The sequence below is a fragment of the Mesoplodon densirostris genome, chromosome 2 (genome assembly GCF_025265405.1).
Source record: "Mesoplodon densirostris isolate mMesDen1 chromosome 2, mMesDen1 primary haplotype, whole genome shotgun sequence".
Taxonomy (NCBI): domain Eukaryota; kingdom Metazoa; phylum Chordata; class Mammalia; order Artiodactyla; family Ziphiidae; genus Mesoplodon; species Mesoplodon densirostris.
In genome coordinates, this window is record NC_082662.1 from 98,448,218 (window position 1) to 98,470,589 (window position 22,372).

General features: G+C 44.1%; 1 protein-coding gene across 4 annotated transcripts in view; it reads right to left on the reverse strand.

The window, feature by feature from the left end:
• Window positions 1-4,319: 4,319 nt before the first annotated feature.
• SORT1 (sortilin 1) overlaps window positions 4,320-22,372 on the reverse strand; it is a 68,786-nt gene continuing 50,733 nt past the window's right edge. For 2 of the 4 annotated variants that reach the window (XM_060086162.1, XM_060086179.1), the window contains 11 exons: window positions 20,812-20,918; window positions 18,045-18,147; window positions 17,545-17,713; window positions 16,537-16,727; window positions 13,247-13,436; window positions 9,738-9,854; window positions 9,002-9,110; window positions 8,093-8,191; window positions 7,441-7,547; window positions 7,052-7,175; window positions 4,320-6,606 (listed from right to left, as the gene is read on the reverse strand). In XM_060086162.1, the coding sequence (XP_059942145.1) occupies window positions 6,592-6,606; window positions 7,052-7,175; window positions 7,441-7,547; window positions 8,093-8,191; window positions 9,002-9,110; window positions 9,738-9,854; window positions 13,247-13,436; window positions 16,537-16,727; window positions 17,545-17,713; window positions 18,045-18,147; window positions 20,812-20,918 (1,331 nt within the window). In that variant the 3' untranslated portion in view covers window positions 4,320-6,591. The remainder of the gene's footprint in view (window positions 6,607-7,051; window positions 7,176-7,440; window positions 7,548-8,092; window positions 8,192-9,001; window positions 9,111-9,737; window positions 9,855-13,246; window positions 13,437-16,536; window positions 16,728-17,544; window positions 17,714-18,044; window positions 18,148-20,811; window positions 20,919-22,372) is intronic. The other 2 variants (XM_060086170.1, XM_060086190.1) reach the window with 1 other exon arrangement.

Genomic DNA, 22,372 nt, shown 5'->3' on the forward strand with positions numbered 1-22,372 from the left:
GAGAGGCAGCAGGGATGGAGGGGAGAGCCAGGAGCATAAGGTTAGAGGACTTGAGTGTGGCTCTGGGCTCTACTACTCACTCATTTGCTAGGTGACCCTGGAAAATCACGTACTCTGAACCTCAGGTCCCTGGTCCATGAAAAAAGGGATGATGCTGCCACAATTGTGTTGAAGATAAAATGGTCAAAGTATATAAAAGTGGCCAGAGCACAGTAGGTGTTACATACCAAAGGTCTTATGTGATTTCTAGGTTCACCAGACCATCATTTATATGCTCCATGCACTCCATCCAATCAATCTGGTTTCCTATCATACTCTACTTTCTCATCTCCAGAAGCTGGCATCCCCTCTGTGAATATATATATATATATATATATATATATATATATATATATATATATATATATATATATTTTTAAGTAGACTTAAAGAGCAGTTTTAGGTTCACAGCAAAGTTGAGTGGAAAGTAGAGTTCCCACATTCCCCCCTTCCCCTCCTCTCCTTTATTTTTTATGGAAACAAATGAGTATGGTTGAATGAATGAGCTCCTTACTCATTCTTCCCCTTTAGCCCTCAAATTGGGGGCAGTCATTAGGATCCTAGGAGCCTTTTACTATTTTGGGGTGTGGGACAGAACCCCAGAACTCATCTTTGCAACCTGTATAGGGACTGAGGGCTAGGACAACCTGTAGACACAGCTGGTGCCCAGGAAGCTGTTTATCAGGAGCTAGGATGACTGAAGAGGGTGACTGTGGAGCTTGACCTCGGGCTGGTGGTGAGAGGCTGCGCCGTGTCCTGTCAGGATTTGTGTAAAGGCCTCTTTGACCTCTCTCTCTTGTCTGACCCAGCAAAGCCCTTACAAGTCCAGACAGTATACCAGGGGACTCCAAACACCCCCACCCCCTTATACCCCACTTAATCCATGCTTTGATGAGACTGGCCCAGGCTTTTGGTCTTAGCTCCTTGTTGCAACTGAAGAATCAAATAAAAAAGGCAGACTCCTAGGGTCTTATCCATTGGAAAGGCTAATTTAATAGGTCTAGGTGGGATATGCATTAAAAAAAAACCTACTGATTCTGTTGCAGGAAGTCTTAGAACACTATGTTAGATAGAATTCCCAAAAATAAACCACCTTGGATAACCTCCTGGGGGAGGACTCTTCCAGCAGACATGGGCTCCTCAAGAGCAAGGTCTCTGCCTGGTCATCTTTAGACCATGACGCCAGAGTAAGCACTAAATGGAAATACCCACCAGGACGGAAGGCTGAGCAGTCGTCAGGCTTGGCTAAAGGCTCAGTGGGGGTGGGCAGGAGCCTCCCCTAAAAGAAATATTTTGGAGGAGAGGAAAGTTGCAATTCTTTGAAGGTCCTTAAATGAAATGGGTCAGGAAGGACTACGAGTAAGAGCAGCAGGAGAAACGTTAAGAGGGGCAGATGGAAAGGTGCGGAAGGTAAACTCCTTGGTGTTACTTATCAACCTGCTAGAAGAACATGGAATTCAAGAGAGTAATGACATGCCGCTGTGCGCAGAAGGAAGAGTGTAGCGGTTGAAACTAAGAAGCTGTACGGGGTGGCTCAGCTACTTTCGCGGAGTAAGAACAAGAAAGCTGCTTTTACAAATACCCATGGGAGGTAGATCTTTGTGAGCATAAAGCAGAAAAAGGTGAGTAGCTTTTCCCATAAATTATCTAATACCTTACATGCTATAAATGAATAGTTCTGGCTCTTTAACTGACTTATTCTCTGGTTGCTGGAGTTTGATTTTTGAAGCTAGAAAACCAGAAAAGCTTTCATATTAACAAACTGTAGCTTAGTCATTTTAGTAGGTCAGGTAACAAAGTCCAGTCTGTTTTATTTCTAACCCAAATATTGCAAATATACAGAAAATTACCAGTACAAAGTTAAACACACCCAGATTTATTTACACAATGCTAAAGAAATTTGAGTTTTATTTCCATTTTGTGGAATTTTATTCTAGGGTCTGGCTTGTGTAACCGACATTGGTCATTGAAACTTGATTATCCCACCTCACATGCAATTTTCTGTCCCAAGGGAACAGAAAACTTGGGTTTTTAGCATACATGCAGTAATGATCTTAATACTGCTTTACACTTTTGTACCGACAGCTTGGGGTGTAGGCAGAGAAGTTACGGAGCAAGGAGGGACCACATGCTGATAGGGAACAGAGACAAGAGAGGGTTGGACAACAGGCACACGGGGACCCTGAGCATTTCTGTGCACGAGGATAAGGAGGGTGCCATCAAACCCCTCCTCCCTAGACGTCCAAACACAGGAGGTGGGCAGAATCATCAGGAACATTTAAGTCACCCGACCACAACCTGAGGGCATGCGGAGGATGAGAACTGCATTAAAGACTTGGGACATATCAATAAATCATTAACATGTACACTATACAGTTTATACATGTATATATGTACACACACACACATATATATATAGAAAGGTACAGATTAGTTTAAGTTATCCTATATAAACAAGGACGCTTAAAAATGTACCTGTGTGAAAAAATGCATACAGTTAAGTTGTTGAAGACAATTTCTAATTAATGTTCTGATTCTTATTGTTATAATGCAAAGTAGCCAAGAAATCAACATGTTCCTATTTTAATCATCCTCCATGAGGGTGAGGCCTGGGCTCTGCTAGGGCAGGACAGCACTCCCAGAGCTGCCTGAGCTGGGCGAATCAGTGGCAGATGGAACAGTCTGGCACCTGCTGAGTGCCAGTGTTGAAAGTCTGGCCCTCCCTATCACTCCATCATGTGGCAAATCTTAAACTTTGGTTTTTGTTCAAAGGACATGTAAGTCCATGTTAATCTTCCTGCTTGAGGGAAGGTAGTAGCAAAGTTGAAAAGCTGAATCTCTTCCTATTTTAGCAGTTCCAAGTATCTGGGCTTCATGTGAGGCAAGGGGGCGGTACCAAAAATGAGCAGGGCAAGCTCTAAGCCATTGTATACAGGAGCGGGGCTCTTTAAAGCTCTCCGAGAAGGAAAGAGAATCTCTCTACCTGAATCATTTGCGTAGAAAATAAAGAAATGGCTCAAGTCAAGCCAGTCCTGCCACCTGGGGTGGATGTGAACTGCCCTGCACTCCTCTATCCTTGTACCGTGATGCAGGCCATGGGAGAACCAGCAATGGTTTACAGAGCCAGCGGTGGCCAGCTCATTACTTATCTTGTCAGGGTTGAAAGGCCAGCTTGGGCATGTAGAGGCCCAGAGGCAAACCTAAGAATTAGAGAGACACACACTGGAAGGCCTATTCAGAGGCAGACGGCAAATTCTAAGTTTTAGTTACAGCTAATCTGTTGAATCTCTTAAGCCCAGCCTAGAACTGCCACAATCCTCCAAACACTTTCATTCTTCTAAGGGGCATTCCCATTCGATGAACAGCCTAGGTGTATGCATCCCTGTCTCTGGTCTCACTAAAACCCAAGAGCCCCCTTACGTCCAAGACACCTGTCCACAGAGCACAAAGGATGATGAGTTCTCCGCCTGGATTTTAGAGCTCAGATCACTTTGGATGGTCTAATATGTCTAACCTACCTTACAATGCTAACTTCTATTCCTGAAATAATCTTTTGCTATCAAGCCTGAGACTTTACACAACTTTACTTTCAAAGATAATTCTCCTAACCTAACATCGATAGGACAAATTGGAAATCTTCTTTTCTTAGAAGCTGTCACGGACTTAGGCCGTTTTCCTCTCTGGCTGAGGGCATACACTTGTGTGAGAGCAGGCTGACACAGAAGGCTAACTAGCCAGGCTTGTTAGCCGTCCTCAAACCAACTGAGCTCGCTAGCCAGCCAGGGGTGGGAGGACAAGAAGAGTGAAGAGGCTGACTTGTCAATGGAGATTCCATTCCTGCACTCTTGAACAGTGACCCTCAACAAGGTGAGGGGCGGTTTCTAAACACATATTCAAAATTACCATTACTTTTGTTTTCAGCCATGAAAAACAGGAGAATAAACTCTTCTGTTTACGAAGGTGGCAAAAAAGAGCTAAATATTGCTTTGAAAGAAATGTCACTGATCCGCGTCCTAAAGAATAGCAAGTCATCTATAAGAAAGCAGCCCTGGGCCTCCCTGGTGGCGCAGTGGTTGAGAGTCCGCCTGCCGATGCAGGGGATACGGGTTCGTGCCCCGGTCTGGGAGGATCCCATATGCCGCGGAGCGGCTGGGCCCGTGAGCCATGGCCGCTGGGCCTGCGCGTCCGGAGCCTGTGCTCCGCAACGGGAGAGGCCACAACAGTGAGAGGCCCGCGTACCGCAAGGGGAAAAAAAAAAAAAAAAAAAAAAAAAAAAGAAAGCAGCCCTGCTCCAGGGGCTCAGCACTGGCGCGCATCAAAACGTACACAAGATCTGAAGACGACCACTGGCGGTGCTCGTAACACACAGGGACCCTGGCGACTTGCTCCATTTTTGTACCTCAGCTCCATCTCTAATGGGGATTACAACTCCCCCCTTTTTTTTTAATCTCACGAGAATGTTGTAAGGTTCAAATTACATAATGCAAGAGAAAAAGTGCTGTGAAAACTGCCAAGTCCTACAGAAATATCATTATAGGCAAAGAGCCCTAATCTTATACGGTTAGAGAAGAATATTAACTTTCCTACATCTTAAAACTAATCAGAGAATTACCATATATCGGCACACCTACCCCAGTGGGTATATGTGGGGAGAAGAGGTGTATGATGTAAGTAGGTCTTTTCTGGACATCAAATTCATTTTGGGCAGGAGATGAGGGCGACCGGGACAAAAGCCGATACTTAATCATTTGTGAGCTGGTATATCTTTGGAATTACTTTTAATTTAAAAACCTTGTAAAAGGAAAGAGCTTTTCCTAAAAGACTAGTGGTCTCTGGCTCTAACAAGTATTAACTCTCTTCACAAAAACTGCCCTAACTTTATAGCTCCCTGACTCATTTAAGTTTACTGCAGTTTCAAAGTCTCTAGAATTCTCCATCCAGTCCCTCCCCCACTTTCCCTGCGGCTGTGAATCCATTCTGGTGAGGAGAGAACTCAGCCATCTGCTCACGCATTCTGACAACAGTTAATTTGGCACATTTACTTCTTCCTGACTTTCTAGCCATAAAGTGAACTAGCAGCAAAACGGCAGTTTACCAAAGAATGTCCCAGTCATAATTATTGGGAGAAACTGTGACCGGCACAGTAGGTATGCTAAGACTGAAAACATACTACTATATTCCTGTATTGCAAATAGTCAAGCTGTACTAAAACTAACGATTGCAGCTTTCCGTCACTATATGGCCACCCCAAAATCCATCTTGCTACATTTTCTAATTTATTTCATTTTTTAAAATGTCAAAAGGAAAATTTTTAAAAATTTAAAATACGAACTTAACGTATCACACGAAACATCATCTACACTAGAAGTGTGTTTTTCAGTTGGTTCAGCCAAAAGTTTCATGCCAACAAATTACTTGGCAGAGCTGGGGAAAAGGGCAAAGGAGGAGAGTCTGGTAATAAAATTCTGTTTTAAAAAAGCCTAAATCTGAAAACATGTCTAGTCATGGCTCCATGCAGAGCAGCAACCTAAGAGGAAGCAAATAAGCAGCCATTCTAATGATTCACCAAGGAGCCAGCACAGCAGGCAAGAGGGGACACAGAAGACTGTGACGTGCCATCCTCAGGGGCTGCACGGCCCATGCCACCAGCCACTCCAGCGAAGAGCTCGCTCAGCCTGGGCACACAGCTCAGGCAAGCCTGAACCCAGACCTTGAGCAAGTCCACTGGCACACACACAAAGCATGGCTTGAAAGATCTCGGAAGAAGCAAGAGTTTCTCCTTTAATAGGTGCTAAATCTAGTCAATTCTCTGCTGCTCCCTTTTTCCTGCCCCAAGTTAAAAATATTGCCCTTTAAGTTTTCCTGATTTAGTGTCTTGGAAGCACATGTAAGTTAGTTGCCAAAGGGCAATTAATGAGGGTACTGCCTAATTAAACAGGGGAAAAGAAAAATCACCGTGGCCTATGGTCCCTGAAACAACAACAACAACAAAAAGCAGGGATCTGTGTGAGGAGCTGGTGTGCAATGTTCTTGGAGCGGGGCCGTCCCCAGATGGAGAAAGGCTGCCCAGGCTGTGCCAGTCATCGCAGCCTCTGTGCTCATCTCTGCGGCTGCTTCGTGTTGCCAGCACAGCCCAGGGACGGCACCAAGTGCTTTGTGAGAGTTGATGCTGAAGCTAGCAGGTGCCCTGGGGCAGGCGCCATGCAAAACATGCAACAGTGGGGTTAGTGAAAAGTTCCCTTCAATTCCATTTCATTTCCCTTAAAAAAACCAAAACAAAACCGAAAAGGGCCCGTACCTTGCAAAAAGACAGAACTTGAAATGAAAAGTTAAAGAATTAAAAAATTTCCCTCTCTTTTCAGGGCCAATTGTGAGAGTGTTTAGGGTCCCCACCCCCCCATTTCTTTAGTGTAGGTCCTTTTGGCTTTGATGGAAGCAGCAGAAATAGGGTCCCTCGCAACGGGAAATTTATTTCCCCAAGTCGGAGCCACAGGGAGTGTAAGAGGTACTGCGGTTCCATCATCTGTGCTCAGTCCCAGCTCCTTTGAGGAGCTATTCCAGGAGGTCCTGAAAAGAAAGACATAGGTCATATTATTTACAGACCAAAAAAATCCCTATTTTGAAAGCCATTACCTAGTTTCTGGGCTGGCCAAGTCTTACAGTCATTAAATTGCTGCTTCTAGCTTATACCCTCCTTTGCTTCAATCATTATCTTGATCATGAGTAAGAAAAGATCACCCTTTTTCTTTTTCTCTTTTTTTTTTGCGGTACGCGGGCCTCTCACTGTTGTGGCCTCTCCTGTTGTGGAGCACAGGCTCCGGACGCGCAGGCTCAGCGGCCACGGCTCACGGGCTCAGCCGCTCCGCGGCATGTGGGATCTTCCCAGACCGGGGCACAAACTCGTGTCCCCTGCATCGGCAGGCGGACTCCCAACCACTGCGCCACCAGGGAAGCCCAAAGATCACCCTTTTTAAAAATTTCTGGACCACCCCTCAAGAAGAAATAGTCTCACCTCATCTGAGTCATCATGATAACCACTTTTATGAGCGTGGGAGGTTGTGTCCAAAGCATCCACACCATCCACACCATTGGCCTCCGCATGTTGCTGGAGCACAGAGTATCGATGCACCAGGAACCTGTGGGTGGAAACCACCGTCAACTCTCACTTGGTGAGGAGGGGTGCATTTCTTATAGGACGGTGGATTTTCCAAGTTTTACACACTTGCAGAATGAGTCACACATATAGGAAGCACAGCCCATAGCTGGCATATGGAAAATGTAAGGAAAGATTTGGGCCTGATGTTTCAGGAACATCACTTCAACTAGTTAGTTTTTGCCAGGGGCACACTCAACCGTCTGCCCTCGGTGGACTTTCTGGTTTGATTGATTTCCGTTCCTTACCTTCCCCCACAGACGTATTTCTTCACGATCAGCACTCCTGCTATGACTGTGACCAGCATCAATCCCACAGTAGCCAGGATAATCGGAACAGAATTTGACTTGGAATTCTTGATAAATTAAAACACAAACAAACAATTTTGGGTGTGCATATTCTAGGACTGAATTCAAAGAGGCTGCTCATTCCCCTATTTCTCTGTTGAATGATCTGCAGTCTCTAGGCACCTAATGATGATACTTTCCCAACCCCCGCCCCCAAGAAGAACCATCTCAGTGCTCCCAGGAGAATATCACAGCTGGCAGAGGGTAACCAGAACTTCAACTGCCTTAAAGCTGTCAGAATGGTGCAAACTCAGTGGCTTCCATGTCAAAGTTACACTGGAAGTCGTAGCAACTACCTAGATCAAATGGTAATTGTGACTGTTCCCCACTACCACTGTTTATAAGTCTTGGAGCTTTTAAGGGTGAAGCAGGAAAGGGAGACTGTGATAGTAAGTGGGCTGAATGAATCTAAAACAGGGCCATTACCTGGGAAGGAGCTGTGCCAATGTTACATTAGGCAAGCCATCCTATGACACCAAGATTTATTTTTTACTTAAGTTGTGGTATGTTTTTACAAATAAGCTTTCCGTATCATTGTTTGAGTGTGACCTACCTGCTTTTGGGTGGGAGATAGGGAGTGTGTGTTTTCAATGTATCCAAGAGGAGGCGGAGCTGGATTCTGGGACAAGTTGTGTCCCTGTGGGCGGGAGTCCTGTGCAATCACACACACAAACACTCTGAGGACAGCCACCAGGAGTGCAGGGCGGGGATGCAGAGAAGGAGGAACTTGCCCCCGACAAGTACACACACCCACACATTTTTCTCCCACTGCCTTCTTAATCCCACCCCTTGTCAGGCCCTCATCCCTTAGAAGGTTAGATAGGCGGGAACTTCAGATTGTCCACCTCTCAATTTCCAGATTAGGAACCTGGGGCCCACAGTTTACTGCCCCAAGTCTCACTGCTGGGCCAGTGCTTCTTTATCAAGAGGTTTCCTCTTTACCATATCCCCATATTACAGCCAGATAGTTCCACTGCTACAGAATTGTAATCAGCCCTAAAACTTGCTTCTAAATCAAAACCAGCCCCTTATTACCATAGTTCAGTTTTTCATTCTGAACACACTTGACATGACTCGGCACAGAGATCCACCCTACCTATGGTCCAGTACCCTTCCCTTCCACATGTGTAAAACTCCAGCCCTTTACAGCCGAACTTCTTGAGTCGTTTTCCTAAATGACTCTGAGCCTCAGAAATTTCCTCAACCGTATGCATCTAAGACTTGGAAAAACTTTACTGAATACCATATTTTTTTCCCCAACAAAAATGTTTTCAGTAGATGAGCTTAGCATTGGGTTATGTGACCATCCCTCATCCTGACAGTTTCCTGTACGAAGGGAAGCCTGACAGAAGTAGTCTGGCCACTTGCACTCAGTAATAGAGTTCTTGACGCTGTAACTTTGACTATTCCTGGCAGAACTTGAAACCCCACTTGTATCTAAACCAGATCTACTTTAACATACCTGCTTTTCTGGACTCAGAAAGTTGCTTGTGCACTTCTTTTTCAAGTCTTTCACTTCTCGAACAGGATTCACTCCGCCCTGGCATCTGTCTCCTGGAATTTTCCGGTACCTGAGAGGCAGAGAAAATTTGTTAACAGAATACAAGGATGTACTTCTGGATTCTTGCTTACTTCCTGAAAACAAGATTTTAAAAGTTGCAGAAAAACTTCTGGTCATTACACCATCTTTCAGGCCTTGGGGGAGATCTGCAGGGATGTTTTGGGGATATTCTGGGGATATTCTGTGTAGTTTCAGTCCTTGGACAGACCACACATCCCTTGCCTTGCTGCAGGGACATGCCACCTTTCTGCCTTAAGAGACTGTGTCAAAGAACTGTGACCAGGGAAAGCACGTCAACACGCGGTACATAAACCACAGGGGAGGGGAGTGTTTATCAGGGAACGAGGCAGTGAGCCTCCTCTAGAGCAGCACTCTCTACTGTGGTGGCTATTTACACTTAAATTAATTAAAATTACTTCAGTTCCTCACTCACACTAGTGTCAACAGCCACACAGGGCTAGTGACGACCGCATCAGACACAGCAGATTATAGAACATTTCCCCCATCACAGACAGTTTTAGTAGACAGTATTTTTCTAGAGTGCTCTCAAATACTGCTCAGAACTGTGCGGAGGGACGCAGCTTTCACTCTGCACAGTGGAGGCTCAGTCCCGATACGGGAGAAGCAGCCATCTCACCCATTGGTCGTCAGGTGCTCTTCTCTCCCGTACAAACAAAACTCTAGGTCGTGGCCCTTCAGTTCTGGCTGTTCCACACACTTGGAGTCATTTTCTGGACGGAAGTAGCCAAAATCACTGTAAGAATCAGCAAATAAGGTATCTTTCAAAGTTGCTGAAAGACAGGAAGCGACTAGCAATGAAGGCTTTATATGGGGCAGTGGATGGTCAATATTCCTGTCTTGGGTTGCCAGAAAGAAGCTAAGGAAGCCTGTGACATATAAAGAGGTCTGTTTAGGAAAAAAAAGCACATGTGGAGGGCTGAACTGAGGGAAAACAGCTTATGGATTGGGCCTGGTGGACTTCAAACTCAGTAGCTAGGAGTCCCACACAGACAGCTCAGGCTCCGGGAAGGGAAGGAGGGCAGCCTGCAGGGGGTGGGGACTCAGGTGACTAAGACACAGGGAAATAGTACATCAGCAACAGATCTAAACTCTGGGACACTTGGCAACTCTTTTTTTTCTCTCCAAATTACTCATTTACCCATGTTCTACCCATGGCAGGTATGTTAAACCTTTCCTGCCTTCCCCACTTCCATGTCCCTCTTAGTTTCTTAGATGGTCCCTGCCGCCAATGTGAATGCCTGTTCCTGCCCCCCATTCCATCCCATCTCTCCATAGCGCCACCCATCTGCTCTTTCTCTGCTCTCCCCAAAGAAATGACATGAGCGGCCTCGGCCCCACCCTTCCTACTGCCCCTGGGCGGGGGCTCGCTTCATGGACAGTGTAGCAGTGACCACTAGTCCCACTTACCTGCAGGCTTCTCCTTAGCCTGAACCTGTCCTCTTCCTTCACCATCCTCTCCTTTACTGGCCAGATTTCTTAAAAAATATTTTTTCCTTGTTCTGTTTTACTCATTTACTTTTTATTCTATGCATTTGGGCTTCGACCCCCCTCTGCAACTTTGAAAATGAGTGTCTGTGGCCCCCCAGGGCTCACCAGTCATCCAACCTAGGGGGCTCGCTCTGTCTCGCTCACTCTGACCACCTATTCTGGGGCAGCTGCCACACTGCTGGGCCCCACCCGCCGAAGCCCCGAGAGCTGCACTCGTCTGTTTCTTTGGTCACTGCTTGCTCTGCTCTCTTCCTAACCCATAAGTGCGGATGTTTCCCAAGATGCTATAATTCATTCTCTTACTCCCCCTTCATGAGCTTAACTATGTGTTGCAACTAAAACTTCTAGGTTTTACCTCTCTTGAGCTCTAATCCTACATTTCCAAATACCTGCTGGACACTGCCACCTAAATCTGCTGACAGAACCTCAAATAAACAAAACATTCAAAATACATTACGTTTCCTCCTTCGTGCCAGTCCCTCTGGTCCTTTCCTCCGTTTGTCCAGGACACTACCTTCCTTCCCACCATCTAAGTTGGAAACAGCCTGAGTGAGCACCCCCATCTGGACCCACTCACTACTTTATCGTAACTACTGTAACTTCCCCTCATGGCCTATCTTCCAGCACACCCTTCCTGATCACGCTGTTGGGGTGGTCTAAGCCCACATCAGTCCACGGGCTTTAATGACCTGCTTCTTCCCAGACGTGCATGGTCAAATCCTACGGCTCGTCAGGGCTCAGCCCAAATGCCACCTCCTCTACAAAGCCTTCTTTGACCCACCTACCTCCTTTCAGCTCTGGATGGAATAGTCTCTCCCTTTTCTAAATCCTCAAGGATCCCACCTTCTGTTTCAAACATAATTATGTGCATCTTACCAGGAGGGTCTATAATAAACTTCCTGTTATCACTTTGCACTGCCCTGTGCATAGAAAACATTCAATGAATATTTGGTGAATATATAGATGTTGCTTGTACTTCAAGGCTTTCTGACAAATATTTAAGGGAGAGGATAGAGAAAACAAAAGATACAGAGACACCACACCTCCAATAGCAAGGAGAAATTTCCGGCAAAAATTTTATGTGTTCAATCGAAAATTTCAGGGACCATACCCTTCCCACTCACAAAGTACACATTTCTCAAGCACGTGGGGTACAGTGTGCAGGCTCTGGAGCTGAACAGCCAGGTTCACATCGCAGCTCTGTCCCATGATGGCAAATTAGTTATAACCTCTCTGTACCTTCATTTCTCCCTTTGTGAAATGGAAATAACCAGAGTACCTCTCTCACAGGGCTGCTGAGGGGAAGTGTAAACAGACGTACTGCTAAAAAACGTCAGCTGCTATCATTATGACTATGTGACTATCAAATACAATATGCGCTCAAAGAGTCTGGAGTTTAATGGTGGAAGCAAATCTATACACAATAATTAAAATACGGTAAGTGCTGTATTAGGAGCCTAGATGAGGAAAATCTGGGGAAGCCTTTAAGAAGGCGGTATCTGAGCTAAGTATTAAAGGCCAAGTAGGAATTCACCAGGCTTGGGGGACAAGCAGGGAAAGACTTCCAGGAAGAAGCAGCAGCATGCACAGTGGCATGAAGCTCTAAAGAAGCACAACATGTTTGGAAAACAGCAGAAGCTCAGGTGACCGAGAGCCACCCTGTGTGCACTTAAGGATGGGAGACAGCCCTTCAGAGTTTGACAGTATGAATAAGCTCTAGCCCTATTACAACATCAAAGTGATCTGAGTGATATTTTCCCCTGCGGAAATAGAGAAGGGAGGACCCCTGGCCATTCCACAGATATGAGCCGCGCAGGAGGAAACACACTGGGTCAGACTGCAGTTTGCTCAGTCCTGCATTCTCTGTCACCTGAGGAGAATACATTGTGGGAGGACAGGACTGCTATCTGCCTGCCTTCTTTTCCAAATCCACTTCTACCTCCTGTCAGTATCTTTTGCAGGTAACAAGTTCCATAAGATTAGTACCTGTGATGTGAAGCAGTTCCTCTTATTTGCCCTAAGTTACCTTGCTTAGGCTACCCAGGGACTCCCTCGCCCTTGTATAATCAACTAACCCTGTGCCAGCCAAGTAACTAATCCTTAAGCCTGGATGGTCCTGAACTCTAGGGAGTCCACCTTGATGGCTTCTAAGCCTTGATGGGACATACAGACCATACATACTGATGTCACCTCCTCTCTCAGGACAGATCCACACTCATTCCGCCTTCAGTCCTGCAGACCACCCCAAACCTACTACCCTACCTGCTACACCCAGGCTGTCAGTCCGGTTTCCTCTTAGCTCCTGTACCACTTTTCTTGGTGTTTCTGTCCTATCATCTCTCTCTCTCCTTTTTAATTCTCATCCTCCTTATGTATCTCTCTCCTTCCCACCACTGCCAAGTCAGGATGTCCAGGGGTTGTTGCTGGTTCCGGCCAATAAGTAACTGATACGATGTTATCTGTCCAATTATTAACAACTCTGGTTCCCTTTCTCTGTGCCTCAATTTCCTTAATAAGAAGCAACAGTTCTCCACTCTTGAGGAAGAAGGGAAAGAAAAGGATTTAAATATTTTTGAACTGTCTTTTGCCTCCTCCAGCATGGGAAATGGCTGATAGGGATCTGAGGGATGCTGATACCAGAGGAAGTCCTCCAGGGAGCAGGGACAGACGGACGGCTGCTTGGTCACAACATAGTCCCGACCATTCTGACAGACGGATGACTTGCGTAGTCGTAGGTATTGTTCTTTATAGCCTAAAATGCAGCCATCTCCATAATCTCCAGGGCCTGTGGAGTGAGCCAGCCATACGGTATAGTCCTTCTCTTCACCTAAAAGAAAGACAGGCTGTTCAGGAAACTGCATGGGACAGAACCCACCCATGTGAGGCAGCTGCCAGGCAACAGGAAGAATGAGGAGAGGAAAAGTAGGGATGTCTGACTCAACCTATTGCTTCACTTTGGAGTTGCAAATGAAAGCTAACATTAGTGGGAGCCTATCAGCAACTGGCTTTTCTTCATGCCAAGGGAGGAGTCTTTGCATCTCATGACCCATTTGAGTTCTAGGAAGAACCTTATTTTTGAAGTGGGGAGCTGGATGGAGAACCTCTAAGGTTCCTTCCAGACTGAGAAGCTTCTGTCTTTAAGTCTTGCACACCTGAGCCCTTGGTCAGCAGGAGCTGTCAGGTAAGCAACCAGACGCTTGCCTTTAGGACAAGATACCAATTAGCCAAAAGCATGGGTTTAATTTCACTATGGGTTAGTTTGCGTCAAACAGAAGGGGAAACATACTTTCTAGACTTTTAACTCTTGTTGACTGGCTTTCAAATGAAGACTGATGACAGTCAACCTGGCTTAGTGTGTCATATCATCCACTCCTGGAAAAATGACTCAAAGGCTGTGGCCTAAAGACTGTGGATTAGGTTTTTATCTTTTGGGATGTGAAGACCAGAACAGGGCCTGTTAAAGAGCAGGGGCTGGGGCTTCCCTGGTGGCGCAGTGGTTGAGAGTCCACCTGCCGATGCAGGGGACACGGGTTCGTGCCCCGGTCCGAGAAGATCCCACATGCTGCAGAGCGGCTAGGCCCGTGAGCCACAACTACTGAGCCTGCGCGTCTGGAGCCTGTGCTCCGCAACGGGAGAGGCCGTGACAGTGAGAGGCCCGCGCACCGCGATGAAGGGTGGCCCCCGCTCGCCGCAACTGGAGAAAGCCCTTGCACAGAAATGAAGACCCAACACAGCCAAAAATGAATATAAAATAAATAAATAAATAAATTTAAAAAAAGAGCAGGGGCTTAACAAATCTTTTAATGATGTTAAACTTCAGGGATAACTGTAGAGCTGCCTGCTGAGGGGAAAACTCATAAGCCAGCTCCTTTACAGCCTATTTAGTGAATTTAGATTATAATGACTCTCCAATTTTAAATCACTGAAACATCTTGTAGAAAAGTAAGGTCCAAACTGAGTGCTTCTGCTTCCTGCAGGACTCACTAAATTAACATGCTGAGGAAACAGGCCCCCAACACAGCCTAATAACAGTCAGGACCAAATTTAACCAGAGCTTCTCGAAACTTAAGTCTTCTATCATATTATGCCAGAAAGCAACTACGGGTCACAGGGAGTCACTTTTTCTCCAGTTTTTTTTTTTTATCCTCCATGTTTTCAGTACAATGTCAGCATCTTTGGAACTGGGGGCATGGGTTTGCTTGTGATTCTTTAGGAACACCTTGCAATGAATATTTTAACTTCTCCGAAGCCATTTTCTGGGCCTTTAATATGCCTTCCAGTTTGAAGTCACAGCATTCTGAAATGGTCAAGCCAAACTCTTTGCATGAAAACTTCCTCACTTCAACATTTTGATAAGTGACACAGTCAGTTAGATGCTCTTTGTAACACACTTTCCTCTAGAGTTTCCTCTACAGTTCTGCTGTAATCAAGTGTGAAAAACCCTGAAGTGTTATGAAATAACTTTAGACAAACATAAACATGCATTATCCTTACAAGCAGAAAAAACTCAGAAAATGCTACGGAGATCTAAAGTACAAAACTATACTCTCCTAGATGTCCACATGTGACTAGTCTGAATTGAGATTTACTGTAAAATAAGGGTGAGTGTAGAATATGCACTGGATTTTGAGGCCCTAGTTAGAAGAAAAAGAATATAACAGATGGCCAAAAAGCACATGAAAAGATGCTCAACATCACAAATTATCAGAGAAATGCAAATCAAAACTACAATGAGGTATCGCCTCACACCAGTCAGACTGGCCATCGCCAAAAAGTCTACAAATAATAAATGCTGGAGAGGGTGTGGAGAAAAGGGAACCCTCCTACACTGTTGGTGGGAATGTAAATTGGTATAGCCACTATGGAGAACAGTATGGAGGTTCCTTAAAAAACTAAAAATAGAACTACCATATGACCCAGCAATCCCACTCCTGGGCATATATCCAGAGAAAACCATAATCCAAAAGGATACATGCACCCCAATGTTCACTGCAGCACTGTTTACAATAGCCAAGACATGGAAGCAACCTAAATGTCCATCGACAGAGGAATGGGTAAAGAAGATGTGGTACATATATACAATGGAGTATTATTCAGCCATAAAAAGAATGAAATAATGCCATTTGAAGCAACATGGATGGACCTAGAGATTATCGTACTAAGTGAAGTCAGACAGAGAAAAACAAATATCATATGATATTGCTTGTATGTGGAATCTAAAAAAAGGTACAAATGAACTTATTTACAAAACAGAAATAGAGTCACAGATGTAGAAAACAAACTTATGGTTACAAGGGCAGAAAGGGGGGAGAGGGATAAACTGGGAGATTGGGAATGACACACTACTATATATACAATAGGTAACTAATAAGGACCTACGGTATAGCACAGGGAACTCTACTCAATACTCTGTATTGACCTATATGGGAAAAGAATCTAAAAAAGAGTGGACATATGTATATGTATAACTGATTCATTTTGCTGTACAGCAGAAACTAACACAACATTGTAAATCAACTATACTCCAATAAAAAATTTAAAATATCTTAAAAAAAGAATGTAAAATATTTCATTAATAATTTAAAAACATTGCTTACATGTTAAAATGATAACATTTTGGACATACTGAAGTAACTATATTATTAAAATAAATTTTGCCTCTTTTACTTTTATAATGTAGCTAGCTGACAGAATAATTTAAATTATGTATGTGGCTCTCATTTTATTTCTCTTGGACAGTGCTAATCCAAAGAGGGAAGTGCTTTTCTGGTACCATCCCTTTGCCTGCTAACCCACATGGAACATCCTTCAGTCCTCTTTCACACACATGATTTTCTTATTCCAGCTAGAAGAAATTAAACTGAATCGGTTATTTAGGAAAATGGGCTTACAAGTTTCTGGTAGAAAAGTTCAAAGGAGACACTCACAGTTCCTTTCAAGGATATCTTTAAAATCGATGGTGTAGGAGACCCACTGGCGAGTCAGGAAAGATTCTGTGAAACCCCAGATGCTTATGTTCATGGACCTAGCTCCGGGTTCTGAAGCCAGGCCAGTAAAGTAGATAGGCTCCCTGGTAAATATGTAGGTTTGCCAGCACTGACCCTCATCTGTGGAGAACCTGAAACCACAATTAGAGAAAGATCATGAGAGAGGATCAACATTTATGGGAATATCAGGAAACCACCGGCTGTTTGATAACAAATCAGAGAAAAACTCATATTTAGGTGATGGCTTACTGACTATTATATTAATTTTTAATGCCTATAGTTAACGGGGAAAAGGGATTCACTCAAATATTATGGAAGAAAATGCCTTTATAAAAATTCTTCCAGGGCTTCCCTGGTGGCACAGTGGTTGAGAGTCCGCCGGCTGATGCGGGGGACATGGGTTCGTGCCCCGGTCCGGGAAGATCCCATATGCCGCAGAGCGGCTGGGACCGTGAGCCATGGACGCTGAGCCTGCGCATCCAGAGCCTGTGCTCCGCAACGGGAGAGGCCACAACAGTGAGAGGCCCGTGTACCACAAAAAAAAAAAAAAAAAAAAAAAAAAAAAAAAATTCTTCCAAAGGAAAGAAAGGATAGTGACCCATGTAAGAATGGGCTTCCAAATCAACAAACAGAAATTATATAATAAGAACTTGTACTTAAGGAGTCATTTCCCCCCCAGAGTGCTTAAATGCTCCCATAATATTCTTGTTGGGAGGAAGAAGAGTATTTTTTAAACGTGACGAAAAGTGTTAGCTAGAGAGTCAGAGGAAAAAACAAAGCCATTTAATTTGAGTTGCTCTAAATGCAATCCTTTCAAGCACCTTCCCTACAGCTCTGTAGAATGCACAAATCTGAATCAGGGACTGTAACTTCCCCCCAACAAACTGACAAACATCCCACAGTTGCTCTCTATGCAGATAGTGTGGGTGGAGCTGAGCTCATGCATACTTAATCACATTGATAGGACGGCTGCTGTGCTCGATGGCTACAATGATGCCTCCGGAATCCAGGATGGTGTAATAGTGAGGTCCTTCCAGCATCTTCAGCCAGGAGTAACCCCCATCATCTGAGATGTACACATCTGGGATCATCACTGAGATGGCATCCCCCACGCTACCTACAACACAATCCACCATCTCATCAGCACATATCATCAGTGAAACAGGATTTACTGTCAAGAGAATAATTCTGAATGAGTTTATTCTGATTATTTCCCATCATGCCTCTTGTAATTGAAAAAAAGGCCACTGACAATTTGGTAAAGGGAGAAGTCATGTTGCTCTCTGATGAGAGTCTATGAAAAACCCACAGTATCATTATCTTGCAAGAAATTCTGCAAAGGATGGTAAAAGCCACGTATGGTGGTTTTCTCACAGGGTTCCACACTGTGACTGTGTTTCAGTGTGCTCAGCCACTTCTTCCTGCGGAAGTGAGGGTGGGCTGCTTACCGTGGGCGATGACTATGCCAACAGCATTAGGCTCTGAGAGTGGGGCCATTGGAACGTTTAGTTTCTGGGAGATGCTGTAGGAAGCGTGAATATGAAGGCTGCACTGTGGAAAGAAAGCGAAGCTTAGATTAAAACCAAAGGTGCAATTTTTTTTCTCATCTCACAGAGTCTTCTAATAAGGCTTTGAATATATTAACCCAGACTTCCGTGGGATACTCTTTTTAAAAAAAATTATGGTAAAAATCACATACCATAAAATTTATCATCTTAACCATTTTTAAGTGTGCAGTTCAGCAGTGTTAAGTACATTCACACTGTTGTGCAGCCATCACCACCATCCATCTCTGGAACTTCTGTGTCCTGCAAAACTGAAACTCTGTGCCTGTTAAACATAACTCCCCACTCCCCCTTCCCCCGACACTGGCAACTATTATTCTACTTTCTGTCTCTATAAATTTGACTAGTCTAGGTACTTCATATATGTGAAACCATACGGTATTTGTCCTTCTGTGACTGGCTTATCTCACTTGGCATAATGTCCTTACAGTCCACCCATGTTGCAGCATGTGCCAGAATACCCTGCCTTTATAAGACTGAATATTATTCCATTGTATTTATACACCACATTTTGCTTATTCATTCATCTGTCAATGGACACTTAGATTGCTTCCATCTTTCAGCTACTGTGAATAATGCTGCTTATAAACGTGCATGTTCAAATATCTCTTGAGACACTGCTTTCAATTCTTTGGGATATATACCCAGAAGTGGAGTTGCTGGATCATATGGTAGTTCTACATTTAAGTTTTTGAGGAACCCTCATATTGTTTTCCATAGCAGCTACACAATTTTCATTCCCACCAGCAGTGCACAAGGGTTCCAATTTCTCCACATCCAAGTCAACACTTATTATTTTTTATTTTTTGGATAGTAGCCATCCTAATGGATCTGAGGTGCTCTCTCGCAAATCAAAAATTTTGATTTGCATTTCCCTAATAATTTCCCTAATAACTGGTGATATTGAGCATCTTTTCATGTGCTTACTGGCCATTTGTATATTTTCTTTAGAGAAATGTTTATTCAAGTCCTTTGCCCATTTTTAATGTGGGTTATTTGTTTTTTTGTTATTGAGTTATAGGCTCAGTGGGATATTCTTGATTCTGAAATGCATTAGTATATTTGGGAAAAAACTATGCAATTACTTTTGCATGCATAATCTGTCTTAGTTTACTTTATTCCTGCACTACACCAAAGCCTCTGATCAATATTTAAAGTATGATTCCACACAAATAAACTTGATGAACGCCTGACATACTTCAGATGCTGTACAAGATGTGGCAGTGATTTGAATAAGACCCAGTCCTGTCTTATGAAATATTTCTCAGAAACTAGTTGAGGTATAAAGCAGGATGAAAATTAGTGCTCTACAAGAGGTTCAAATTGGTTAAAATGTTAATATTATGCCATGTATATTTTACTGCAATTAAAAAAAAGCTTCAAGCAAACTGCTAATGAAATGAAGAGCAATGATTAGTTCTAACTGAAGACGGGCACTAAGGATGGCTAGGATTTCCACTAACCCTAATGAACTGGGGGTAGGGGAGGCAGGTACAACTTCCCCAGGAATAATGTGGGCAAGAGGCAGCTACGTGCAGGGTGCTCCGGGAGCAGCAGAAGTTACAAGGGGCGTGCCAGTGATAAAATGGGCAATGACAATGAAAAGGCAGAAGATAGCCTGACAGGGGAGGAGGGGACCTTCATTCGCCAGATCACAGGCAAAGGGGAACCACAAAGAGTGTTGGGGAGGAGAGACACAGCAGCGTGAGGGTGTCAAGGTAAGTAAAGAGGCCACTGTACCTGCCCAGGCTTAAGGTGAGAAGGGCAGGTGCAGGGCAAGGCCAGGGCGGAGGGATGGAAAAAGGGGAGCAGGATAGGGAGAGACACTCCACAGCACTCATGAATACAGAGAAGAGAGAGGGTGTGACGGGGGTGGTGTACCAGAAAGCCCAGGTGGGACAGCAGAGTGCATAGCAGCCACAGGTACTCTGAGGAGGGCCTGGAATTACCAACACTGTCACTTTTGAAGAAAACTCCCAGGGTTCCACTAAGCTCCTCTCAAATTCTGTAAAAGTCAGACATAAAGCTTGGGGTTTTTTTGGGGTTTTTTTTCCCTTTTTTTCTTGGCTGTCAAGACCTGTCAATCATGAAACCTGGGATCTCCTGGAGCAATGCATTTGTATTTCTAGTTCTTGGTCTCTCCTCAGAGGGCTCATCTCCTGCTTCCACATGCCACACCGAGTCACCACCCATACACACCGGCCACGTGGAGCTTTGGCAGAGGGGAAGAGAGGCCAAGTTCTCCTTCATTTGTTTCTGGCCAGTACGGCTTTGCACTGCTCACGAATAGACTGGTCTATGGCTTTCTGTAGAATTCCTGAAGTTTCATAGCTTCCATCATGACTCCTAACTAATCACCAGCCCATCTGTCCACTCTGTTTTCATTCAGCAGTTTAGTACAACACAAATTGTTAGCCTTCAATTTTGTTTTTCTTTAAAGACAAATAAGCCATAATATTTTGGTCTTTCTTCACCCTTCCTATTTCCTACATCCTAGTTAATTTCAACCCCTCACTTCCAAATTTTCCACCTTTATCTGTAGACCCTCATCAAGTACAAAACTTCATTATTCAAAAGCCTGGCACTAATAAGAGCAGAACAGAATGGCTGCTTTGCTCCAAATACATGTGACAGTTGGAGTAAAACAAACCTCATTCTTATTTTTTGCAGTAGCATCGCATTCACTGTTCTCAGGCTTCCTCAGGTGCTTCCACCTTCCTCCTTGGTCAAAAGTGATCATAGTCTGGATAGAATTATCTGAATAGGAAAAGGATGATATTAAGCCTGATACACTGGAAGCACCCTATTAAATTCAGTTTATCATTGCATAACTCTCTCCTAACAGAGACTATATAACACTGTTAGAACCCTGGAGTCCCACAAGCTTGTTACATCCAGTGAAATGGCTCAGTGCTGGTGAGTATGATATTTGAAAGAGGCTTCCCACCTGAACAGGATCCAACTGATCCCAGAAATCATCTACACTGATACTCTTGTAAAAAGATACCTTTATCTCCTTACCAGCACTAACAGGCTGATGATGTCTATTCTTCCACCTTGTTTGCTTGCCTTGGAAGTAAAATCTACAGTGGGAAGGCATTCTAATCGTGACTCAGACAAGGCCATGATACGGGGCTTGTTTTAGTGAATCTCAAGATTTGAATGTATCTGTGTAAGTCTCAGTTAATAATTCCTAATTTTTGTCTCTCTGCCACTCCATATCCTATCCCTCTTTTACCTTTTCCTTTTTTTTCTTCATGTGTCTTCCCCATTCTCTATTCTTAATGATATAAACTGTTGCAGGTTTAAATTCAAAGATATTATGCTTTGAGTTTCTCAAGGAAAACCAAAAAAGAAAGCAAATAAGGTAAATTTCATTTATTCAATAGATGTTTTATTGCCTGTTCACTATGTGAAAATTGCTGTAAGGCTTTGGGAATATATCAGTGAACAAATCAGGAAAAAAAACTTTGTGAAATATATATTCTAGTAGGGTGAGGCAGATAAACACTAGACATTGTACAGGTAAATTAGATAGTATGTTAGAAAATAAGTGCTATGGAAAAGACTTGCACAGCTAGAGGGGGACTGAGAGTGTACGTGTGTAGGGGCAGGCAGACTAACATTTAAAATAGGATAGTCAGGGCAGGTCTCATCAGAAAGTAACACGACCAAAGGCTGGGAGGAGGAAAGTGTCAGCCTTCCAGATATCTGGGGAAAGACGGAGAACAGTCAGTGCAAATCTCTCAGCCACGAGTGTGCGATTCTGGTGTGTTTAAGGACTGGCAGAGGGCTGGAGTGACTACAGGAGAGTGAGTAAAGCAGAAGGGAGCTAGAAGTGAGGTCAGGGAGGAACCAGGGTGTCAACATCACTTGGACTTTGCAAGGTCTTTACAAAGTGAAAACAAACATCCCCCACCTCCTTCCAAAAAGTGAATACATAAATAAACAAAACCTAAACAAATCTTTGTACTTTAAAATAATGTGTTTACTTGTACAACTGGGCCATAGTAAAGGTAAGGTCTGAGAACCACTGAAGAGAACGCAAGACGAATCTCGGCTGGCTATCACTCCGCCCTCCACAAGGCGAAAAGCAGTAAGTGGGCTAAACTCCTTCCTGTAGGCCTGAACCTCCCAACACAGAAGACTTATTTTTTTTTTTTTTTTTTTTTTTTTTTTTTTTTTTTGCGGTATGCGGGCCTCTCACTGCT